Below are 21440 nucleotides of genomic sequence, written 5' to 3' on the forward strand. Positions count from 1 at the left end.
TCTACATTATTGAGAACCGAGATGCTACATTCTCAGAATAGTTGTCCTGTATTAAAGAAGAACATGATGAAATTATGTGAGGTGCCAGTCACAGGCACAGGAAACTATTTGGCAGCATGCTGCAATTGTGCATATCACACCTGTTACTAGATAATCAACACAATGAGAAAGCAAAATCCACAGAAAAGTGTCTTAAATTGTTATAGCTCTTTTGTGTAAATGATATAGCTGGGTAGAAGGTAGGCAAAGGAAAACTGTCCAAAACAATAAGAACTCCTCTGCAATTGTGTAATTTTTTATCTGGGCAGGTCTGTGTGTGTAATTAGTATGCACTAATATTTATTGTTCCCACGTTTTGTGATGATTGTACTTTCTCTACAACTCATTTCTAGACAGTGGCACTTAAACCAATTAAATCAAAGGCTTTGCTCTGTACAGACTATCACTGCGAGTGGCTGTCACTCACTTTTCAGTGACTGGTTCCCCACTTTATGGTAAGAAATGGAGTTCATGTACCTAATTCACAAATTTTATAAGTGCCGGAGAATGCCCAAGTACTTTGTTGTGTACTTAGGTATAAAATGTAAGTAATGTGAGTTGTACCACTGTGACCTACATTCACTGTTTGCCGGAGTTGTGGCTTGATAGGTCACCGGAAGAGTGCCCGACTACTGATCCAGAGGTCAGGGGCCAGATCCCTCGTCAGTCGCAGGATTTCACCTGAGAGAGTGTTTGTTGAGAGTAATAGTGCCGAGCAGCTCTGTGGTTCTGAGTCCACTCTAAACTGTTATCACCCTACTGTAACCGGCTGGACGACTCAGATCAGAGGACAGAGGGAGGCAACAGTGTACCACCTCCGACAGTGCTGTGACTGGTAAAACTCTGTGGTGCTCAAGCCAGTCTTTGATTCGATGGCGCTTTTAGGTTAAGATGTATACCTTGCATTATGTATGCACTCTTATTTGCAGTTCCCACTTAAAACTGACACCATAATTGAAATTGCCATTGTAATGGTTGAATGTAAGGCTGTCAGTCAAAGGAAAAAAATGTTGTCTTTCTAAATGTTTTACATTCTTAGTATGCAGTTCTTAATTTGGAGTAAGGAAACAATGTTTCTTATATGAAAGTCTCCATCATGTGCTATGTAAACATAGTTATTTTAAATAGCAGTCAGGACACTTACTTACTTTCTAATTACTTTGTGACTGGCAATCTGCAGCTAAAATGTGTAAGTGGAAAAACAGAAATTTTCCAGTTCCTTATCTAAAACAGAAATTTTCCAGTTCCTTATCTAAGACTAAAATTTTCAGGGTTTTGAAATATAAGGAAAGTATGGCAAGCAGCTATTATAAATAGTGCAAGCTATATGTTATTAATACTTTGGGTACCAGGCCCATAATACTACATTGTCACCTGTGTCGGAAAGAATACCGTGCCCATAATATTTTGGGAAAAGCATCTTACTGTTAGTGAGGAGTGCCACACCTGTAATATTACGATCGTAGCAGTTCTCACTAAGATGTTGTGCCTGAAATATTGTGGGCACGGCACACAAAGTGTTAAAGGTACATAATTGACAGAAGCAGTACATTCGAGCTCTATCATTATGTGTGCTTTGACTGATTCCACTCCTCTGAAGTTTCCCTCTTAATCCTGAATCTGTGGAATATGTGCCACAAATATGTATAATATAAAAATTTGAAGTTTGATGTTTTTCAGTTATTTGTTCATTAGTTCCAGACCCGTGCCAACCCAACCCGTGTGGGAGAAACACCAACTGCCGGAGTACGGCGGGCCGCGCGGTCTGCTCTTGCCTGCCCGGTTACCGTGGTTCGCCACTCAGTTCCTGTGAGAAGGGAGAGTGTTCAGGTCTGTATGTATAAGAGACGCCTCATCATCAGTAGTGTGCAGTGCAAAATGCCTCGCTCAGTGTGGTATTTCACAACAAGTCACAGAATGTTAACAGGAATCACGGCATCACTTGTCGAGACAGTGTGAGAAGGAAAAGAGTATGAATTTCTCCTTTGAGAGACTGCGATATGGGGGTAGGCATACCTATAGTTGTAAAGAATCAATCGTCACTGCGGAAAAAGCTTAAGTTCCGACCGTGAAACTCTGTGCCGGTGTCACTCCTACATCTATGTCCACTTCTACACCTGCACTCTGCAAACCATCATGACATACATGACAGAGAGTACTTCCCACCATATCGGTTATAAGGGTTCCTTACCGTTCCATTCATGTATGGAGTGCAGGAAGAATGATTGTTTGAATGCCTCTGTGCTTGCATTAATTACTCTAATCTTATCTTCATGATCTGTATGTGAGCTATATGTAGGGCATTGTAGTATATTCATAGAGTTATAGTTTAAAGCCAGTTTTTGAAACTTGTTTAATAAACTTTCTCAGAATTGTTTACGTCTATCTTCAAGAGGCTTTCAGTTCAGTTCTTACAATATCTCTGTGATACAAAACCTGTGACCATTTGTGCTGTCCTTCTGTGTATACACTCAGTATCCCCTGTTGGTCCTATTTCGTACGGATCCCACACTTGAGCAGTATTATAGAACTGGTCACACAGGGTGATTTGTAAGCAATCTCCTTTGTGGACTATTGCACTCCCCCAGTATTCTACCAATAAACCAAAGTCCACCACCTGCTTTACCCATGACAGAACCTATGTGATCACTCCATTCCATATCCCTACAAAGAGTTACATGCAGATATTTGGTTGAGTTGGCTGATTCCAACAGTGATTCACTGATATTACTTGTGATAGGGTACTATGTTTTTTTCTGTTTTGTAAAGTGCACAATTTTACATTGCTGAACATTTAAAGCAAGTTGCCAGTCATTGCACTTCTTTGAAATCTTATTGAGATATGACTAAATATTTATCCAACTTATTTCAGATAGTACTTCATTATAGATAACAGCATCATCAGCAAAAAGTCTGATGTTACTATTAATATTGTCTTGCAAGGTCATTGATGTACAACATGAACAGCAAGGGCACAACCAAAGTTATTTCTGCATCTGACAATAAATCCACATCCAGGATAACATGCTGCATCCTCCCTACCAAAAAATCCTCAATCCATCCACAAATTTCACTTGACACTGGATACAACTGTACTTTTGACAATAAGCATAGGTGTGGTACTTAGTCAGATGCTTTTCGCAAATCAAAAAATACTGCATCTACTTGACTGCCTTGGTCCAAAGCTTTCATTATGTAATGAGAGAAAAGTATGAGTTGTGTTTCACATCATTGATGTTTTCGGAATCCATGCTGGCTGACATTGAGGTGGTCATTCTGTTCAAGAGACTTCATTGTCTTTGAGCTCAGAATATGTTCGAAGATTCTACAACAAATCAATGTCAAGGATATGAGGTGGTATTTTTGTGAATCACTTCTACTATCCTTGTTGTAGACAGGTGTTGTGACCTGTGTTTTTTCCAAGAACTGGGCATGGTTTTTTGTTCTATGGATCTACAATACATTATAGTTAGAAGGAGATTAATTCAGCCACAAATTCGGTATGTAGTCTTACAGGGACGGCATTCGGCCATGGAGCATTGTTCAATTTTAACGATTTCAGCTGTTTCTCAACACCACTGACACTAATATTTATTTCATTCATCTTTTCAGTGTTATGAGGATTAAATTGAGCCAATTCTCCTGGGCTTTCCTTTTTAAAGGAGCATTTGAAAACGGAGTTAAGCATTTCAGTTTTTGCTTTGCTCCACTCGATTTCAGTTGCTGTCTCATTCGCTAGAGACTGGACACTAACTTGGGTGACACTAACAGCCTATACATATGGCCAGAATTTCTTTGGGTTTTGTGAAATATCATTTGACAGTATTCTGCTGAGGTAGCCGTGAAAGGCATCTCACATTGCTCTCGACAGCCAAATGTGTTTCATTCAGCATATATCTATAGCACTATGGTTTGTTTTACATTTATTATGCAGTAATCTCTGTTTCCTTAGAAGTTTCTTTACTGTGACTGTATACCATGGAGGTTTCCTCCCATTATGAACTGTTGTACTGGGTACATATCTATCCAGTGCATGCTCAAGTATTCTCTCTTAAACTTGAGGCATAGTTCATCTAAATGCTCCTGCCCTATGCTGAAAATTTCAGGTTCCTCACTGACATATGACAATACCAATTTTTTATCTAGTTTGCTGATCATATATATCTTTTTGTTATTTCAGTTGTCCTTTGTACTTTGGTAATCATTGTTGCCACAGCTGCATTTGGACATCCTCAAAGAGGTCTGGTCTTATTTGTTACCATTAGATCCAGTGTATTTTCATCATGAGTGGGGTCCCTAATTGCCTGTTCCATGTAGTTTTCAGAAGGCAGTTAGTAATGTTTCACAGGATGTCTTATATCACCCACCACTAACCTAACTATTCTTCCCAATTAATTGTTGGATGATTAAACTCTCCACCAATGATTACAGTATGATTGGGGAACTTATGTATGAGTGAACCGAGATTATCTCAAGTTTTTTGTTACATCATGGAATGAGTCTGGTGGGCGATAGAAGGATCCCTGATACTGAGTCTTGTCCAGATAGTCCGAAATGCCGCTTCAATTTCTGTCTCGGTGGATTTGAGTCTCTTGTCTACTGTGACATGTAAATCACCTCCATTTCCCATTTGCCTATCCTTTTGATATACACTTAAACTTTTCCCAGGGGTCTCACTGCAGTCAGTTTCAGGTTTCAACCAGCTTTCTGTACCTAGCATTATATGAGTTTTACTGCTTTTCATGAGCGCTTCAAACTCTATCACTTTATTGCAGATGCTTTGGCAGTTTACCATTAGGATTTTAGTACTCTCAGCCATGGGAGGTATTTCTTTCAATCTTAACACTAATACTTTCAGGTTTCCAACAGCTATTGTTATCTGGAATGGATGGAGGTTTACCTAATTGCGTGTTCACACACTGTTGTGTCGCGTGTTTTGGCCGAGATCTCTGTTGTAGAAGGGTGCATTTTGGATTTTCGATAGAGGTTCCGCCTCAAAAATCACCCCATTGTCATTCTGGAAATGCCTGCCACACAAACAGTGTTTGCACCCAATGAACTGGAAAGAAGTCACTGGGTGCCCTGCCAGGGGAATATGGGGACTGAGCAAATTTTTTTAGCCCAGAGAAGCAGCACACGTCTGAAGGTGCCCTGTGCAGAATGAAATGGGGTGTTGTCGCACTGCCGAAGAGGCAGATCTGACAGCAGAGTACAGTGCAGGTACAAGCACACATATTTTGGAATTCACCGTCTGACACTAATTGTCAAATGTGCGCTCCACAGCAGACAACCACTACACATTTCCGTGTTGACCTGATGATATCCTCAGTTAAGATTGCGGTGGGCATGGCAGCATTGAGATTAGACCGAGCATTAATGGAAAGGTTCCACAGAGTTGGACGAATTACGTTTCTCATTACAGCAGTTCAACTGTTGTGTCTGCGTATGCAGTCATCCGGGTGAGCGGCTGCTTGAAAAATGCATTGTGCCACAGATGCGGGACAAATGCGGCAGTATTGTGCCATGGAGGACATTCCCATGGGCTCCTATGGGACGTGCGATAGTAATTGAAGACACCAAGACAACTGCGGACTACCTCCATCCTTTCGTGCATGATGTCAGCCCCGACGTCTGCGGTACCTTCCCAGCAGTGTAGCTGTCCGTGTCAGTTGACCAGAACTGTGCTAAGTGGTTCAGGGACACAATAGTGAGCTCACGTAGACCTCTCAGCCTCCAGATATGCCCTACTTGAAGCTGGCAAAACACATCTGGTACACTATCGGGCACCAGCTCTGAGCCCACAAATGACTGGCCCATAATTTATGGAAATTATGTGATGACCAGTGTGTAGGCATCCGGTGCCATGTAGCTCTGGAAACCTCCCAACCACTTTTCAAAACCGTGCTACATAAAATCACTGCTGTATTTCATTCTAAAGATATGCCAACATACTATTAAACCATTAGTCATAACGGTTTGCTTTTGTGGTCCCGGTAGCCTCTATATCCGTATTCATTCACATCTTCAGAAGTAATTTGGATTAATTTCTAAATGAATTTCACACATCTTCATGGGATTGTCTTTTCATATTTATACATTTTTGTTCACATTGTCACTCATGGTGAAGATCACTTGTAGGGTATTACTTATATACTTCATTAAACACATGAACAAACTTACATACCAGTGGCAGTAGCACACTGTTCATCACAACGACAGTCCAATACGAAGTGCTGAGTTCTCTCTGGGTATTTAAAGCGAGCTCAGGAGATTTTTGTAAGTCTTCAAAAATCACTATTTCTTCTAAAATATTAAGGTTGTTACCTTTATTCTCCAAGTATATGATTTGCATACTCTCATGTATGTCTGTGATCTGATGTCCTGTGTCACATAAATGTGCACCCAGTGTTCATTCAGAATCCACGCAATTGGTACGCTCTTTAAATCGAGTTGAAAAACTTCTGCCGGTTTGCCCTATATATTTGGCATCACATTGCCGCCAAGAGATCCAGTAGACTCCCAGTAACTTAAACCTTTCGTGAAGCATACTTTCCTTGTCTCTAAAGTTTTGGCCATTGTTCTTAGGAACATAATAATGTTTTTTGAAACCAGACATTTTCATATTCTATCAGAAATATCTCAAAAGAAAGGAATCCGATGGTAGTTTTTTCTAGTGGAAGCTGTATCGTCTATTGTATTGTTGTTTATACTTACAAACATTTTTACACACTTTGCAAGGCTTATTTTATTCTCTCCTCACCAAGTACTCATTTTATTTTGTTTTACGGGCATCCTTTTATCAATGTGACATACATTACTAGCAGGTTTTTATTTACCAGTGATGTGAAGGATGGGCAGAGACTTCAGGATAGCTTAAAATAATGTTGTGGACACAATTTATGGAAGTACCTAATGTACAGGACTCCATATCACAGTATTGACTAACCCACTGTAAAGACAAAAATTGTAAAATACCTACATTCTAATCATCTGAGGATGTGCCTCAATTGGTGAGAAACTGGTCGTGGTTTTAATAAAGAGAACCTTCTGTGGCCAGAGAGCTGCTATTTTTTTGCCTTATAAAAATATGAGTAACGTTTAATGTAGTGATTGCATTGTTGAATGCTAGCTGCCCACTGACACATTGAATGCTGACTGTAGACCGACACTTTCCTGACTGCCCGTCACTCTCTTAAGTGTGCTCCTGGCAGCCCCTGCTCTCTACAGTGACATCTCCATCTGCCCTGGACCGTGGCTGAATATGCTGGCCCCGGGCACAGATGCTTCCCACATAGGTGGGCCTGTATGCAGTATGGGAGTGCTGATAGGGACACAGGATGTGTAACAGAGTGCAGTGCCCCCGCAGGATTTCAGCCGGTCTGACCTCGCTGACTGGTGTGGACCTCTGTGTCACAAGGAAGCTGTGTGGGGCCTCCTCAGTCGTGACTGGGTTTCGAAAGTCCAGATCGTCCACTCCCTCCACATTGGAGGCAGGTTGAAAGGGGCAGAGATCAATACAGAGTCCGCTAGAAAAATGTATACACACTTTAAGGAATGAAAAGTATTACTTATATGTTTATTTTACATTTAATAATTGATCACACACGTTGTACAACCTTCAGTTTAGCACACGGTTACTTTAAATGTTCAAAATATTCACCATTGGCGGCTATACACATAACAGAATGACTAGCGTTCGCCACAACAACGGATGTTACAGTGGATATCAGCGCACATGTTGCTGTAATGTCCTGGCAAAGTTCCTCCACCGTGCGTGGCTTACGTTGATAGATGTTATCTTTCACAGTCCCCCACAAGTAAAAGTCCATAGGTGTTAGATCTGGCAATTGTGGAGGGAACTCAATGGGCCCTCTTCGTCCAATCCAATGACCCTGAACGTTGTCATCCAGGAAAGCTCGTATGGCTAGGTGGTAGTGTGGTGGCGCCCTGTCCTGTTGGTAGAAGACCTCTTCATCAGCTCCATAAAGCACATGTATACCTGGCAAAATTTGTGTGCATAACACTTCCAGGTACACTTCTCCAATGACAGTAGCATCAAAGAAAAAGGGTTCTACTAAGCCCCTAGATGATAGTCCATACCACACATGAACCTCTGGTACATTGACTGCTTTATCCACATAAACATGTGGATTTTACTGTGCCAGTACACACTGTCATGCCGATTCACAGTTCCATTAAGTTTAAATTGTGACTCATCAATTGTGACTCGTCACTCCACACTACCTTCGTCACAAATTGTTCGTCATCAGTTACCATTTACGGATACCATTTCCAAAATTGCATTCAGTGATCAGGATTGTCGTCATTAATCGCATGCAGTAATTGTGGAATGTAAGCATTCTACTTTGCAGCTTTCAGAATTCTTGTTACACTTGTACTGATAATCCCCACTTCATGTGCACATTGCGTAGCAGACTTCTGTGAAGAATTAACGAACTTTTATAATGCGAGAGCTGACGAAGCAGGACTTGTAGCTGTATGCTGTCTTCCTGATCTTCCTTTGTGAATATCACAAATCGTTCCATGCAATTCAAACTTGTCAGTGAAGCATTTAACTGTTAGGCGGGTCGGTGGTTCCGTTTCAAGCTCCCACCTCCACTGACATTGCACTTCAACAGCATTATCAAATTTGAAAAACCATGTAACAATACATTTTTATTGCTCGAATCTCAAGTGCACCCCAGCCATCTTGTTTTGTCAATACCGAGGTGAAAGTACTAACATTTGTCGAGCGAAAGACCATACTACAACACACTCGTAACTCAAATCGAACAACAATATCGATATCTCGATAGAGCCGGACAAAGAGTGTATACATTTTTCTGGTGGATTCTGTAGTTTGATGTTGCTACAGCAATAGAAGGCCTGGAATTATATCGACATAAATTCGGACTCGTTGTTCAACACCTGGATGTCGGCATCCCCTGGACGGTGAGAATCTTCTGGAGGGCACAGATCTTAGCGAGGATCACAGTGGGCAGCATCCTTGTTATGTACAGTAAGTTCAAAGGGCGTTCACCACCACTGGCGATATAGCTCCCCGAAATGACCCAGCAAAATTGACACAACCCTTCCCTCCTTGGCGGTCAGGGCAGAGCTGTGGTGGGAAATGTTGCCCAGGAGACACCAGAGCAGGCACATCAAGAGCGCCATTTACGTTCGAATGTCTGTGTCAGTGAGTGGCCGGTAGATGTGCCATCCGGCCGACATCCTCACGCTCATCGTACTCGCGCGAAGAATGTGAAGAGCATGCAAGAAGTGGAGGATCTGGGGGTGGGAACACGACCCACACTCGGAGTCCTCCATGGCCGACATTAAGATGATCTTCGTGGTGTTAAGCCAAAACTGCAATGTGAAGTAACTGCAAAAAGCCAGGGCAGTCTGTCGAGAAGTGTGCTCTGACCGTCCTTTCTGGACTGCCGACAAAACTTTCTTTACGACCGAGGCACGGGCCAATACCGTAGCTAACTCGTGCACAGTCAGCGGGATATCATCCGGGGTTTGTTGTAGATATTGGTCCAGGGCAAAACAAACTGTTTTCTGGCAATCAAATTGGACTTTGCGGCCAATAGGAAAGCAGGACAGGGTGTGGGCATCGGTGTGTCGACCAGTGCGGCAAAACTGGACCTCATAGTGGTGCCTACTTGAAAACGATGCCCAGCGCTGCAGACATAGTGCCGCCTTTACGGGAACTCAGAGCGGCGCCTGAAAATGCAATCGAATGTTTGTGGTCAGTCATCCGATGAAATTTGCTGACATACAAAAATAAAAAACATTTATTGACCTTATAAATAATCAGCAAAGCCTCCATCTCAATTTTGGAATAATTGAGCTGTACAGTATGGGAGCTGCCTGATCCACAGCTGTAATGGGTGTGAATCACAGCAGAATGATCAAAGTGCTTAAGTCACTCACAAGGTGTCAGTGATCCAGATGCCTGTGAGCTCAGGCGGGACTTAGAGGCAGAAATAGAGGATGATTATATATGAAGACTGAAGAGATGAATGAAAATTTGCACCGAAGTCGGGATTCAGACCTGGATCTCCAAGCTCTCTGCCAGGAGACCTAGGTTCAAATCCCAGCTTTGGTACAAGTTTTCATTCATCTCTTCAGTCTGCACATATACATCATAGATGTCCGAAACTTGAAAAGGTCTCTGGAGATGATTAGCCAGAATCGTCAGTTGACCACGTTTGCCGTGGCAACTAACTACTTGTGAAACTTGAATTTTATTTTTAAAAGTGTGCTGAGCTGTCAAAGCACATTCAAAAGCTTTCGTAATTTTGAGCTTTTCACCAAGACTACATCCAGATTTGGGTAAAGCTTTAGCTGCGACCACCGTGTCAGGCTAGGTACACAATTTCCGCATACAAAACTTTACTGCTCTCTGATGTGAAATTGCATTTGTCTATGAGGCCCTGCAAGTCAGCAGTCTGTGCTGTGTGATTGAAACTTCCTAGCAGATTAAAACTGCTGCCAGACTGGGACTCGAACCTGGGACCTTTGCCTTATGTTGGTAAATGCTCTTTCGACTCAGTTATCTGAGCACAACTCACGACCCACCGTAAAAGACGAAGACTGAGGTCCCAGGTTTCAGTCCCGGTTGGGCACACAATTTTAATCTGCCACCAAGTTTCACTGCCTGCCCGTGTTGTTTGTGACAGTCATTTAAATGCAGCCTACTCAAACAAAGCACATCTGCTGATTGGTTAACAGGACTCAGTAGCATACAGCGGTAATAACGGTAACAAAGAATGCACCAATTTACAAAATTTATTTTGCTTCATTGTCATGAGTAATCTTAAACAATGTATTTCAGACATTTATTAGTGTTTCAAGAATTACACGGGTCATAATAATTATATTTTCGTTAAACGTTTAAAAGGACAAGTCACCATGAAGATATAACAAAATACGTAACAAATACAAAATAATTGTACTTTTTGTACAGATATCCACTGAAACAGATCTTATTGAAAATTGAATATGCTTTAATCTTCATTACCTTTAATATTTGTGCCTTCACCAGCTGTTGTATCTGCAATTAAAAACTTGTAGAAATGATGATTCAGTAGAGAAAACAGGTTATCTTGAGCTAATTGCCATTATTTCCATCACTGTCAATTTCTCTGTTCTTTATCCTGTAATGTCTCAGTTCTGGGAAATTGAGTACTTCTGTGTGCTGGACTTCAGTGAATTGGTAATTTTTGTTTGTTACTTGGCAGCAGTGAACCATCAAGCAGTCTTGTCATTTTCTCTGTTGAGGAAAAATCAGAGTCGCACTCCATTTGTGAGTGGCCTGGCTCAAAGAAGGTGTGACTTATTACAAGGATATAAGATGACCGACAGTGTACAGGAACATAATATGTTTCCATTTCTATTTTGCAATCCACTTGTATCAGAGAAGATAATCCAGTCATCACTGTCTACATTTTTTCTAGAAAATTAGGCAAGCGTGAAGCAGTGTCCATACATCAGCATTTGGCAGTAGGAGGGTGGTCCCGTAAGTACCCGGCCTGACCAAGAGATGGCAGTCGATGAAAAATATCTCTGGATTATAAAGTATACGTTCTATGAAGCATATGTTTCAAGTTTGAAGATGCCACATTTTTAGTATTTGTTTGGCAGCCATCAATAGTGAATGTTGTGAGTGAACTTGTGAAAATTGAGAAAATTGGTCATCGTTATGATATACAATATTTGTTTTCGAAAGGTCTCAGTGCAACCAGTATTAAAGCTGACCTAGATTCTACTTTTGGAGAGTCTGCTCCATTGTTGACAACAGCAAAGTATTGGGTAGCCGAGTTTAAATGAGGCCATACTACGAGCGGCCAAGATGAGCATCGCAGTGGTCGACCAAATGAGGTGAAGACTCCATAAATGGTGAAGAAAATCCACAAAGCAGTACTGGATGATCATCGACTGAACGTGTGTGAGCTAGCAGACATAGTAGGCAATTCCAAAATTGTGGTACATTGCACATTATCTGAAAAATGTGTGCAAGGTTTGTGCCACGTTTGCTCACACCCTAGCAAAAACAGTGTCGTGAAGATGTTTCAGTTTAGTGTTTAGCGAAGTTTCGCACCAACGAAGATGATTTTTTGTGCCATTTCATTACTATGGATAAAACATGGGTCCATCACTTCATCCCCGAGACAAAAGAACACTCAAAACAATGGACACAAATTGGAGAGCTGACTCCAAAGAAGGTGAAGACCGTTTCATCTGCAGGCAAGGTCATGGCATCATTTTTATGGGATGCGCGTGGGATAATTTTCATTGACTACCTTGGAAAAGGAAAAACTGTCAATGGCGAGTATTATGCAAAATTATTGCAACATTTGGGTGAAGAAATCAATCAAAAAAGGCCACATTTGACCAAGAAGAATGTGTCGTTTCTTCAGGACAATGCATCATCTCACAAGTCCATTATTGCAATGGCCAAAATTAATGAACTGAAGTTTGCATTGCTGCCTCATGCACCCTATTCGCCAGATTTAGCCCCCTCGGATTATTTTCTGTTCCCAAACTTGAAAAAATGGCTCGGCGGTCGAATATTTTCAACAAATGAAGACATGATGTCGGCAGTTAATGGCTATTATTAGGAATTAGACAGTTCTCATTATAAAAAGGGTATCAAACTTACTGAACATTGCTGGGAAAAGTGTATAGAGCTGAAAGGAGATGATGTTGAAAAATAAATACATTTTTTTCCAAAATTTTTGTGATTTCTTTGTTGGGTTGGGTACTTATGGAACCACCCTCGTACTTTCACGCCACTTGTAGCATGCGGCTTCTCTTGAAGTTTTATTGTGCACAGTTAAGTTGTACACAATGACTCTCCATCAATAAAACAATGCATTAGCATTTGTCTTTGGCTTGTAGTAGACAGCATCCATATTAAATTCAGCTAAATGTGTTTATCTTGATGTAGCTTCCAGCTTGATGCTGTCTCTTGTAGCCTTTGCTAAACTATCCTGATTTATGTTAGCATCTTGACCCAAATGACGAATTTCTTTCTCTGTGGCATTCTCAAGAGAAACCACAGCATTTCACACATAAAACATTTTAAGTACATGGAAGGACTGGATAAATTCTGCATTAAATATGTTTCAATAATAATATTCCTTTCCAGGAGAGATGTTATCATTATTTCCAGCTTTCACATACATAAGGCTCATTTTTTGAGGACTTAACTCGTGTGGCAAGTGGTCTTTCTCTTAATTCTTCTTAGCATAATGTGGAGGGAGTTATGAAAAGCTGAGATCTAATTTTTTCTTTGGCAGAATCTGATTTAGCTGTTTCCAGTTTGTGCTACCCACTTTATCTCTTAGAAATGATGTTGTACTCTTTCCTTTGTAACAGAACCTGACTTGTGAATGATGCAGTCAAATGAAACATTTGCAAGAGAGAAGGACTGATAAACCTGAAATCTCTGACCATCTTTGTTTAAAAAGTACTTATTTGTGAATTTTCTTCTGCATGAGCCTGTAGAAGTCTATTACTTCCCTTTCCCATCTTTTCTAAAAGTGTTTTGATATATAGACGCTGTCTGTCTGTATTGCCTATATTTCATAATTCTTCGTGAATTTTTATTCTGTCAGCCTCTCTGAAATTAAAAGTGCATTTCCTTATTCATTTTGAGCAGTCTTTTGGTTTAACTGATTGTCTAGAGATATATTTGCCTTTGGAGGGATAATATTCCATTTGGTTTTTCTACGTATCTCTCCATCTTGAACTTTTCTCACATGACATACTGAAAGCTATGTATCAAGGCAGTCAGGTAGAAGCAGTATTTCTTGATTTCTGAAAAAAATTTGACTCAGGACCACACCTATACTTATTGTCAAAAGTACGATCATATGGGATATCAAGTGAAATTTGTGACTGGAGTGAGGACTTTTTAGTAGGGAGGACACAGTGGTTATCTTGGATCAAGAGTCATCGTCAAATGAAGAAGTAACAGTGGGTGTTCCCCAGAGAAGTGCCCTTGCTGTTCATGTTGTATGTCAATGATCTTGCAAGATTATGTTACTAGTAAGCTCATACTTTTCGCTGCTGAAGCACTATCTGAAAGAAGTTGGATAAGTACTTAGATCTTGATAAGATTTCAAAGTGGCTCAATGACTGGCAACTTGCTTTAAATGTTCTGAAATGTAAAATTGTGCACTTCACAAAACGAAAAAATGTAGTAACCTGTGACTATAATATCAATGAGTCACCGTTGAAATCAGCAAACTCAGACAAATACTTGGATGTAGCACTTTGTAGGGATATGAAATGGAGTGGCTCAGTCATGGGTAAAGCAGGTGGGTAGACTCCAGTTTATTGGTAGAATACTGAGGAAGTGCAGTCAGTCCACAAAGGAGATTGCTTACAAATAACTCATGTGACCAGTTCTAGAATATTGCTCAAGTGTGTGGGGCCTGTACCATATGGGACTAAAGAGGGATGTTGAACATAAACAGAGAAGGGCAGCACGAATGTTCACAGGTTTGTTTGATCCGTGGGTGAGTGTCACAGAGATACTGAAGGAACTGAACTGGAAGACTCTTGAAGGTTGACATAAACTATTCTGAGAAAGTCTATTAACAAAGTTCCAAGAAATGGCTTTCAATAATGACCCTACAAATATACTAGAATTCCCTACATATTGCTCACATAGGTATTGTGAAGATAAGATCAGAATAATTACTGCACACACAAATGCATTCAAATAATCATTCTTCCCATGCCCCATACGGGAATGGAATGGTAAGAAACCCTAATAACTGGTACAGTGGGATGCACTTTCTGCAGGCACCTCACGGTGGTGTGCAGAGTGTAGATGAAGATGTATGTGTGGACTAAAGTTAACTTGTAGGTAAGCCATATACTATCTCCAGAATAGTTGAAGATAAGAGTTCCAGTGTTATGTCATTTATTAGATGGCAGTAGTGAGGCAGATAAGTAAAAAGTGGCCTTTTCTGTAGATAAGTTGTCATGACTCCAACCACTAACTTGTCACTGATATTCCGGGAAGAGATTACTATTGGTCTGTTGTCAGTGTAAATTGTCACAAGGGGAGACTAAGTTTATGGTCAGAAATGTCTAACCACTTAATATATAGCAAACATTTCTGTCATACACTCATCTACACCTACATCTATGTGATTACTCTGCTATTCACAATAAAGTGCCTGGCAGAGGGTCAGTGAACCACCTTCAAGCTGTCTCTCTGCTGTTCCACTCACGAACGGCGTGTGGGAAAAATGAGCACTTAAATTTTTGAGCCCTGATTTCTCTTATTTTATCATGATGATCATTTCTTCCTATGTAGGTGGGTGTCAACAGAATTTTTTCGCAATCGGAGGAGAAAACTGGTGATAGAAATTTCATGAGATGATCCTTTGGCAATGAAAAAGGCCTTTGTTTTAATGATTGCCTCTCCAATCCACATATTGTGTCTGTGGCACTATCTCCTCTATTTCGTAATAGTACAAAACGAGCCGCCCTTCTTTGAACTTTTTCGATGTCGTCCATCAGTCCCAACTGACGCGGATCCCACATCGCACAGCAATACTCCAGAATAGGGCAGACAAGCATGGTGTAAGCAGTCTCTTTAGTAAATCTGTTGCCCTTCTAAGTGTTCTGCCAATGAATCGCAGTCTTTGGTTTGCTCTACCCACAACATTATCTATGTAGATTATTTGTAATTGTAATCCCTATGTATTTAGTTGAATTTACAGCTGTAAGATTTGTGTGACTTATCACATAATCGAAATTTAGCAGATTTCTTTTAGTACTCATGCGAATAACTTCACACTTTTCTTTATTCAGGGTCAATTGCCACTTTTCCCACCATACAGATATCTTATCTAAATCATTTTACTATTTGCTTTGGTCATCTGATGACTTTACAAGACAGTAAATGACAGCGTCATCTGCAAATAATCTAATAGGGCTACTCAAATTGTCTCCCACGTCGTTAACATAGGTCAGGAACAATAGAGGGTCTATAACACTTACCTGGGGGACGCTAGATATTACTTCTTTTTTACTGTATGACTTTCCATCTATTACTATGAACTGTGACCTTTCTGACAGGAAATCACCAAGCCAGTTGCACAGCTGAGGTGTTATTCCTTAGGCACACAGTTTGCTTAGAAGACGCTTGTGAGGAATGGTGTCGAAAGCCTTCTCGAAATCTAAAAATAGGGAATCAATTTGACATCCCCTGTCGTTAGCACTCATTACTTCATGAGTATAAAGAATGTTTTCTGAATCTGTGCTGACTATGTGTCAATAAATCATTTTCTTCATGGTGATATCAACTTCTATATTTTGAACTTCGGCAAAACTTTGCCAATCTTGGGGATTTCGTGTTCTTTTAAATTTGGCATGCTTTTTTTGTTGCTTCTGCAACAGCGATCTGACCCATTTTGTGTACCATGGGGGATCAGTACCATCACTTATTAATTTATGTGGTACGTATCTTTCAATTGCCGTCGATACTATCTCTTTGAAATCATTCCACATCTTTTCTACACTTACATGATCAGAAAGGAAGGAGTGGAGACTCTCTTAAAAATGCTTTAAGAGCATTTTTATCCGCTATTTTAAATAGATGTACTTTGCATTTCTTTTTTATGGTTGTACGTGTTACAGTATTCAGCCTAGCAGCAACTGTCTTGTGGTTGCTTATCCCTGTAACCGTGATGATACTCCCTGTTTGTCCAGGATTATTTGTTGCTAAGAGGTCAAGTATGTTTACGCTTTGAGTGGGCTCATGCACTAATTGTTCGAAATAATTTTCTGAGAAAGCATTCAGTACAATTTCAGGTGATGTTTTATGCCTGCCACCAGCTTTAAACGTATAATTTTTTCCAGCGTATCAAGGGTAGATTGAATTCACCACCGACTATAATAGTATGAGTGGGCTACCTATTTGAAATGAGACTCAAGCTTTCTTTGAACTGTTCACAAACTATATCTTCAGAGTCAGGGGGTCAGTAAAATGATCGAATTAATAGTTTAGTCTGATTGTCAAGTATAACCTCTACCCATACTACCTACTTCAATTTCACTACAAAGTAAACTACTTCTGATAGCAATAAATACTCCACCACCAACTATATTTAGTCTATCCTTTCTGAACACTGTTAGGTCATTTGAAAACATTTCAGCTGAACTTATTTCCGGCTTTAGCTAGCTTTCTGTACCTATAACTTGCTGAGTTTCAGTGCTTTCTATTAGGGCTTGGAGCTCTGGTTCTTTTCCAACACAGCTATGACAATTTACAACTACAATACCAATCATTTCTACAACTACCTTACTGTGTTTTACCTGCCCCCTTTTAGAGGGACACCCTTTCGGTGGTTTCCTGAGATGCTCTAACCTGAAAAGTCACCCCATCCCTTACACACAGCCCCCACTACCCATGTAACCGCTTCCTGTGTGTTGTGGACTCCTGACCTATTAAGTGGAACCTGTAAACCCACCACCCGATGATGTCTTGAAGAAAAGAAAGTTACATTTGGAGCAGACGCTGTCATTGTTTTAACACATGGCCTATTGGTGTAACACTTATTTCACTGTTAACTGTTAACTGTATACGGTCACAGAACTGCCTGAGCCTCTGACTCAGACCCTTCGTTTGGCCCTGCACCAAAGGACCACAATCAGTTCTGTCGACGATGCTGCAGATGGTGAGCTCCGCCTTAATGTCACAAGCAAGACTGGCAGTCTTTACCATTTCCGCTAACAGCCCGAAACCAGAGAGAATCTCCTCCAATCCAAAGGAACACACTTCATTGGTACCGACATGGGCGCATGGGCCACCACCTGCAGTTGGCTGCACCCTGTACTCTTCATGGCATCCAGAAACACCCTTTCCACATCCGGAATGACCCCCCCCCCCCCCCCCTTGTATGTACACTGGCTACCTTCCCCTCCTTGGCAGCCATGTTCCTAAGGGGCCCCATCATGTGCCTAATGTTGGAGCTCCGAACTACCAGCAAACCCACCCTCTGTGAATGCCCAGACCTTGCAGGCCGAGAAGCTTCCTCTGGAACAGTGTGGATGACTGCATCTGACTCAGAGACTTCATCAGCCACAGATAATGCCCAAAACCTGTTCGTCAAACGAAACATGGAGGCCCTACGATCGGCCCCTCGAAGAGTCTTTCATGCTTACCAGACTTTGGAATGATCTCCCACTCAACCATTGCTGTGCTGGCAGCAACAATGAATAAAAATTTAACATTTGCCAGTGTCAGTCGGTGTGGTCTGCACCTGTTGTTGTTCGGCGGGCATCTACGACTGTTTCTGGGACACAGATGCCACTGGGTGGATGAGACAACTGCTCTAGTCAGGCACACCCGTAGATTGTGGAAAACGTTTTCTGTCTCCAGGGTCCACTCGATGGAATTATGTCCTGTGATCACATCAGTGGATGGCATTTGCGTAAGAACCATTGCTAGGAGGTGGTGGCAGTGAAAGTTGACCGTTTCGAGGAAATGTAATTATTGGTAGCCTGTCTGTTTCAGAGGGGTCTTTAGAGTTGCTGTCTTCTCTGGTGAGAGACAAGTGCCATCTGCTAAAACTGTGTGTCACAGCAAGGCCATGTCAGTTTTGCCAAAGACGCACTTCTTTCCATTTGGTAATGTGCCGTAGGTGTGCAACCATTGACGCACTTCCTGCACATGTCATTTGTGTAGCCAGTGTTTAGTCAAAACACTAAAATACCATTGAAGCACGCAAAATAAGAAGAAGCTCCTTTAACACTTTTTGACATTTTAGAGACCAAGTGCCATAGATAAAAATTCCAGTAGGGCAAAGGGCATTAACTACCACTACCTTCACAATGCCAGAAGGTGCCACCGGTGGTCGATTGTACACTTTACAGCACTCTCTGACACTGGAAACTTTTGTGCCGACTAATGCACGTGTAAAATCTTGAATGTCTAGTATAGAGTACCTGTTTGGGACTGTCGTGTTGTTTAAAAGTGCGGTAATTGGCACAAGGCCGCCACAAACTGTCTTTCTTTGTGAACAAGATGCAGACATTAAAGACAATGGGCTGTCAGAAAAACAGATTATCCCAGTTTGGAGCATGTCTTCAAACATGGCTTTTTTTCTGTTTGACACTCTGGGACAGTTATTTGGGTACACTGTGAAATGGGTTGGCCAAAAGTAGTACGTGTACGGTGCACTGTGTTGTGTCTGATGCCGCTATGCTGTGCTGGTGTCAGGGGATCGGTCAGAGACTTCTCGTGTGGGTTTCATAGGCTTTGGTGTTACCTATCTTCTGTACCGTGCCGTAGGTGGAGTTTTCCCGAATGGCAGCTACTGTGCTGCCATCAACTGTGTTCTGTAGTTCCAGTTTCCAGTTTCCTCAAATCTGCCACTAATGCACAACGAATGAACAAGTCGGTACACAATATAGGCTCGGTGACATCGACGACTACAAATGTACACGTGGAAGGGTGTCGATAGTCAGTGCATCGTAGCCATAGGTGGCAATTGTCGAGTCATTCCCTGCTTTCAGACGCAAACAGTCATCCAGTTTATTGTCAGGTGTGCACTGTGATGGGAGTGTGTCAGTATTTGAGCTGGTGTCAACCAGAAAGGTCATACGTACAACCTCTGTGATGCAGTGGGGTGTGCTGGCAGCTGTAGTTTGTTTGGAACTTAAGTAGACATTGTACTGTTGCTGTGGATGTAACGGCTGTCACAGTTTGGTACATTTACTGCCAAGTGACACTATTCCACTCGTCATTATTTTGCATGTGTGCCTTTCGGTGCTTTTTGTCCGGCTTGTGATCTGTCGTGCTTAATAGACATTGTGACAGCCGTTTTGGTAGGTGCACAGTGCATTTCGATCTTCATCAACCAAAATGCTTGCGGTACGAGCAAACATTAATAATTTTGTCGTTGGTAATCTTGGCGGTGGAGTACTGCAGTATGTCAGGACTGCAGCTGCTCGCTGAGTCCTCCCCGGTGCTGCCAAACTTGAATCTTCCCACTCAGCAGCACTGTGTGACAAAGCAAGCTGGGATAATTTTACGTCCCCTCTTGTTTTGCCATCTGCCTCCTTAAAATTCATTTTTTCATATCTGACTAATTACCATTAACATATACTGAGTATAATCTGCATTTTCATAAAAGAGGAAGGTTGGCCCTTGGTTTAAAGAGTATAACACCAGATCTAATTTTGTGCTTAGTTTTATGTGTGTAATTGATTTTCTAATTTATTTCAACTATTTCTAGTTAGTATCTTTTGTTATAGTGTGAAACCAGTTATTGTTTCGTAACTTATATTCTGTTGTTGACATATAAGCAAATATAAATTATGTACTAATTGTAAACATTTGGAAGACAAAATGCTTGTAATCTTAAAGTATCTATTTGACTCTATTCGAAAAAGTGTTAGCAAAGCCAGCCCTTCATTAATTCCAAAGTAATTAACAATTTTGTCAAAAGTGTTGTTTGCGTAACTATATACGTTAATTTCATGATTTTTAACAAATAATTCGGCTTAACCCTCGTAGTAGAAGAAACTGTTAAAAAGAATCAATTTTTTAATGTATTCAGTTAATTAAATGAGTTAAGTTTTAATTGTAATTTCTATAAATTTAACTTCAAACAATGTGTAGTTTCAGCACCTATTATTGTGAGGATATCTAAGGAGCCGATGTTTAGTCCAGAGACAGTCAGTCTACGGCTGAGTTTGAGACGAGAAACCTGTGTTGGCTAAAACAACTATGCTTCAACTTAACAGTGAAATAAGTGTTACACCAATAGGCCATGTGTTAAAACAATGACAGCGTCTGCTCCAAATGTAACTTTCTTTTCTTCAAGAACTGTGAACTCTTTGTGGTAAGGTTTTTACTGCTCATAGATGTACAACAGTAAACTGTTGCCTGCCAGAAAAATATATCAGGCTGATAGGAGATATGTATGAAGGTGCAATGACAGAAGTCAGGAGCAGTGCAGGTGCAACAAAGGCATTTACAGCAAGAGTAGGACTACATCAGGGATCTGCTCTCAGCCCATATCTCTTTGACCTTGTCATGGATGTACTAGTCAAAGATGTGAAGAAAGAGGCACCTCGGAGCATGATGTTTGCCAATGATGTTGTAATCTGTGAACCCACCCAGGAGACACTTCAGGCCATGCTTGAACAGTGGAGAAAAGCTCTAGAGGAAAGGGGAATGAGAATTAGCGGGTGAAAACAGAGTATAAGTGTACAAAGGATGCCAAAGATCTATATATTAACCTGCAAGGGAACAACTGACACTGGTCAAGAAATTTAAATACCTAGGCTCTTACATGCAAAGTACTGGAGGCTGAAATACAGCACATTATAAATAGTGGATGGATGAACTGGAAGAAACTGAA

General features: G+C 41.0%; 1 protein-coding gene across 1 annotated transcript in view; it reads left to right on the top strand.

The window, feature by feature from the left end:
- The window catches only part of LOC124544724 (neurogenic locus notch homolog protein 1-like), a 132174-nt gene that overhangs the window by 46406 nt on the left and 64328 nt on the right, over positions 1-21440 (top strand). The window contains exon 3 of the mRNA XM_047123370.1: positions 1735-1869. Within this exon, the coding sequence (XP_046979326.1) occupies positions 1735-1869 (135 nt within the window). The remainder of the gene's footprint in view (positions 1-1734; positions 1870-21440) is intronic.

This window comes from Schistocerca americana, chromosome 8 (assembly GCF_021461395.2).
Source record: "Schistocerca americana isolate TAMUIC-IGC-003095 chromosome 8, iqSchAmer2.1, whole genome shotgun sequence".
Classification (NCBI taxonomy): Eukaryota; Metazoa; Arthropoda; class Insecta; order Orthoptera; family Acrididae; genus Schistocerca; species Schistocerca americana.